This window comes from Apteryx rowi, unplaced genomic scaffold, assembly GCF_003343035.1.
Source record: "Apteryx rowi isolate R43461 unplaced genomic scaffold, aptRow1 scaffold_820, whole genome shotgun sequence".
In the NCBI taxonomy this organism is placed as follows: Eukaryota; Metazoa; Chordata; class Aves; order Apterygiformes; family Apterygidae; genus Apteryx; species Apteryx rowi.
In genome coordinates, this window is record NW_020451117.1 from 162,728 (window position 1) to 167,226 (window position 4,499).

The window sequence follows — 4,499 nt, forward strand, 5'->3', positions numbered from 1 at the left end:
AAAGAGACAGAGACAGACAGACAGACAGAGGGAAAAGACACAAACACTTTTACAATCCCTAAACGACAATGCAGTCTTTTGCTATCGCTTTTGACGACATGAGATCTCTTTCCATCCACTTTCTAGCAAATATGTCAAACTCGAAGGTTAATTCATTAATTTCAAGTTCAGCAACCAAACATGGAGCAAGCATAAGAAGTTCTCGCAGCAAACCAAAATAGAGAGTTCATTACAGGGATATGTCCAGAGCATTTGATTTGTGAATGGTAACCCTTGTAAAATAAGAAAAAGGCATATAAACATTAATGTTAATAAATTAGTTTACTCCACTACAAAGTAATTACTCGATAATATTGATATTTACAACTTAAATCCAAATGAAATAGTTAACTATAATGTAGGGAAAATACATAATAAGAATATTTTCTCTCTGCACAACATGATTAGATTTGTTATCGAGTCAGTTACGATAAGCTAAGCAATAAATAAACAAATCGATGTTGACATTTAAATACCGAAGTTCTCCAGAATTTACTATAGAACTTTCTCCGGATATATAAATAATTCTACAGCACTGCAGAGGAACGGGGAGGGGGGGCGAAATCCAAATATTATTTCCTTAACATTTTAGTTTCCCTCACATTAGTCTCCCAAATCCACAGGGGCATGGGTCTTGAAATATGTCTAATTTCATAAGATCACCAACTTCATAATAGTTGTTTGCAGTTCTGTTTTTCTATCTTGATTAAATCCAGCCGGAACCCTAATATTTCTTTATTGAAATCGAGCATCAGAATATTAAAAAATATATTTTTTCCAACAGCCTAGGGATGTCCATGCCTCTAAAGGTGCTGTATTCTTTGGCGTATTCCTCTGTTTTCTTTGGCTCTACACATTCGGTGGAGTGTGCATTTTTATTGGCAGAGAAGTACTTTTTAGTCTCTGCCCTGTACAATCCGCTTTCTATATCATCCCTTTCATGCAACAATAGTAAAAGTTTAACCACGTTTTTAAAATAGGTCTCCCTGGGTCTCAGCCTTCAGCGACGGTATGAAGCAAAAAGGAAAGTATCTTGGTACTGCAAGTTTGTTCCTAGGGGTTAATAGTATGTCAAATAATTTTAACTAGGCTTCTGGCAATTAAACTTAGAATATTTGTCAAAGCGGGATAGCCCAACATCCACTGGTTTCCCCAGTATTTAGCAGCACTGTTGAGGCCAGGAGATCAGCAAACACTTTTTGCTCAGTGGTCTGCGATTTAAAGGACTTTCTGGCATTGCAAATAAAGCAATCAACGGTTTGGAGGGCATGAAGAAAGAGAACCTGCGTTCTGGGAATCAAATGTTGTTAACTACCTCCAGTAAAGCTTGGATGAAGCCGCGCAGGGTATTTGAGGTTAATATGTAAGTAAGGGAAGGAAGACACTAAGCGCTTCGGAAGTCAACATGAATGCAAGCATGTAATCTATTCACCATGAAAATCGGTACAGACTTGACCCTGGCACATTCTTCCTAGTAACGTTTCCAGAAAAACCCTGCAGGGCGAAGGCTTTTCTTTTTTTTTCGGGAAAAAAAAAGGCAAACCAAAGTAAAATAAAAAAAAAAAAAAAGGAAAATAAAATCCGGCCGATTTCTTAAGGAAGGTTTCCTGCTCGGAAGCAGCTTTCTAGAACAAATCGTTATCTAATTTCTCCTGTTCTTGTGCTTTTCGAGTATGCCAGCGAGCAAACAAACACACAAGCAAGCAAACAAACAAGCGAAAAGGTCTCACCTAACACTGTGGGAATTTCTAATTCTTTCTACTCCAGAGCGCCTGGGTGCGACTGGCCGGGCGGCCAAGTATGGGGAAGAGGCATGCGCCTTTTTGTCCTCTAAAGGTACCCAGGGCAGACCTGAGGGGCGTTTGAGCTTGCGTGCTTTTTGGGGAGACTAGCGAAGTGACGATCTGTTGCTTCCCCTGAGAAGGCTACAAAGAGCGGAGGGCCCGTGCGCGCAGCTTGTCAACTGCAGCGCGGCGTCACGTGGCCAGCACCTCCCTGCTAAGGATGGGGATAGCTTTCCACGTCAGCTTACGTCTCCAAATTTCTTACTTCACGGATCCGCTTCAAAGAGGCAGCTGCATTAGAGAATCATGTTAAGCTCAGCTAATGCGGAGAGCCCGAGGTAGCCCTAATGATGGATTTTGATGAGCGTGTTCCTTGTTCCTCTAACATGTATTTGCCAAGTTGTACTTACTACGTCTCGGGTCCTGATTTTTCCAGCCTCCCTTCTTTTTTGCCCCAGACCCCGTCTTCTCGCCCTATGACATACTCCTACTCTTCCAACCTACCCCAAGTCCAACCTGTGAGAGAAGTTACCTTCAGGGAATATGCCATTGATCCCTCCAGTAAATGGCACCCCAGGAACAATCTGCCCCACTGCTACTCCGCAGAGGAGATCATGCACAGAGACTGCTTGCCTTCCACCAACACTGCTAGCATGGGCGAGATGTTCGGGAAAAACACAGCTAACGTCTACCACCCCAGCACCAACGTCTCCTCCAATTTCTATAGCACGGTGGGCAGGAACGGGGTCCTGCCCCAGGCTTTCGACCAGTTTTTCGAGACGGCTTATGGCACCACGGAAAACCTGGCCGCGGCGGACTATGCGGTAGACAAGAGTGGCGAGAAGGCGCCCGCGGCCGCCGGGGCGACGGCGGCAACTTCAAGTTCGGAGGGCGGCTGCGGCAGGGCGGCGGCGGCGGCGGGCGCCGAGAAGGAGAGGCGGAGGCGGCCGGAGAGCAGCAGCAGCCCCGAGTCATCTTCCGGCAACAATGAGGAGAAATCCGGCAGTTCCAGTACGTATAAAGGCAGCGCCCGAGCGCTTTATGAAGGGGAGGTTGAAATCTAGCGCACCACCGCTGTTAAATTTTTATATGCTGTTTTATAAGCATATAAGGTTTATGAAGGGCCTTTAGATTTCCCCCAACAAAACTTTGTTATAAAAGGCGAGATCACGTGTTTAGTGCTGAAATTGGCCGTGAAATACCCACCGGGCAATGGATGCCTTAAAAAAAAATTCTTTCTCCTTCCTCTTTTTTTTTTGTAATAATAAAAAAAGAGCTCTGTGGTCAGCTCTCGAAAATATAATAACGTACGTTTGGTGCCTGTAAATTCGGCGAAAAAATGAGATCCCGACTCCTTTGATATCAGTGTAATCCAGTGATTTTATAAAAGCCATGTGTTGCACCAGGAGTCTAGTTAGGAGCTGAATTCAAAGCCATCGCCGTTTTAACGGTTGCACTAGAATAATGTTTAACAGATAAAGTAGCCGCCTGAACTGTAGCAATATATTAAAATAAACAAATTAACCTAAAGCTGGCCTTTTTGTCTAAAGGAAGCCATTTTACTAAGGCACTGTGGCAATTACGTGTTGCCTTCTGTCCAACAGTTTGTTACTTACAATTGTTATTCAATCTGTCAAAGTCTGATTTTTTATGTGGGTTTTTTAAAAGGCAAAGCTAGTATACAGCTCGGGGAAAAAATACCTCGACAATAAACTGTACCAGAAAAGGAAGCTTTTAAAGGGAAAACAGCTATATTTAATGTAAAGAGCTTCTGAACCTTGAAACCTTTTATATTCTGCTTAATGAACTTTGAAATGGTAATGACTAATCGAGAGGAGAATACCTTGATATCGTGGAGAGCGTGCTTTAAAATTGCAGGCTGAGTGGCTTTTTCTCTGCTGGGAAGGTATAGCCGGCACTGGTTTAGAGAGCGAGAAAGAAATCCGTGTGGGTACGGTTGTCGAGGCAGGCAGGGCTCCGGAACGCGTCGCTTACGCTCGGTACCGCGCTGTCTGGCTGAAGGCAACCAGGTGACGGTTGCGCCCGTGTCCCCGGGCGGCTCGGTGCGCGCGGAAACCCGGCGGAGCAGCCCACAAAGGATTTCCTACAGCTCCCGAGCCGCGCAGGCACCCCCTGCCTCCGCCGGCCCGGTCCGAGGCCCGGCGGCGGCCGCGGGGCTGCGCGGCGGCGCTGCGCTGCGCTGCGCTGCGCTGCGCGGGGGGCCCGGCCCGGCCCGGTGAGTCCGGCCCGGCCCGGCCCGGCCCGGCGCCGCGCTGCCCGCGGCCTCGGGGCCGGCGCCCGGCGAGGGACCTGCCAGCGCTGGCCTCAGAGCGGGCACAACGCGCATTTTCCGTACGGGTGCGTTTCGCCCTAAGCGTCCCCCCCCCCGCTCAGCCCCCACCTCCGGCAGCCTCAAACGCCTCTGCCTTTTTTCGCTCCACAGGTGGACAACGCACCCGTAAAAAGAGATGCCCCTACACCAAATATCAGATTAGAGAGCTAGAAAGGGAATTCTTCTTCAGTGTCTACATAAACAAAGAGAAACGCCTGCAGCTCTCCCGAATGCTCAATCTGACCGACCGCCAAGTAAAAATATGGTTTCAAAACAGAAGAATGAAAGAAAAAAAAATTAACAGGGACCGATTACAATATTACTCAGCTAATCCACTACTTTAA

At 46.7% G+C, this 4,499-nt stretch overlaps 1 protein-coding gene across 1 annotated transcript; it reads left to right on the forward strand.

Annotated features, from left to right (window-relative positions):
- Positions 1-2,170: 2,170 nt before the first annotated feature.
- HOXA11 (homeobox A11) lies at positions 2,171-4,499 on the forward strand. The gene is made up of 2 exons (XM_026089576.1): positions 2,171-2,834; positions 4,267-4,499. The coding sequence occupies exons 1-2, from the start codon at positions 2,171-2,173 to the stop codon at positions 4,497-4,499; spliced, it is 897 nt and encodes a 298-aa protein (XP_025945361.1).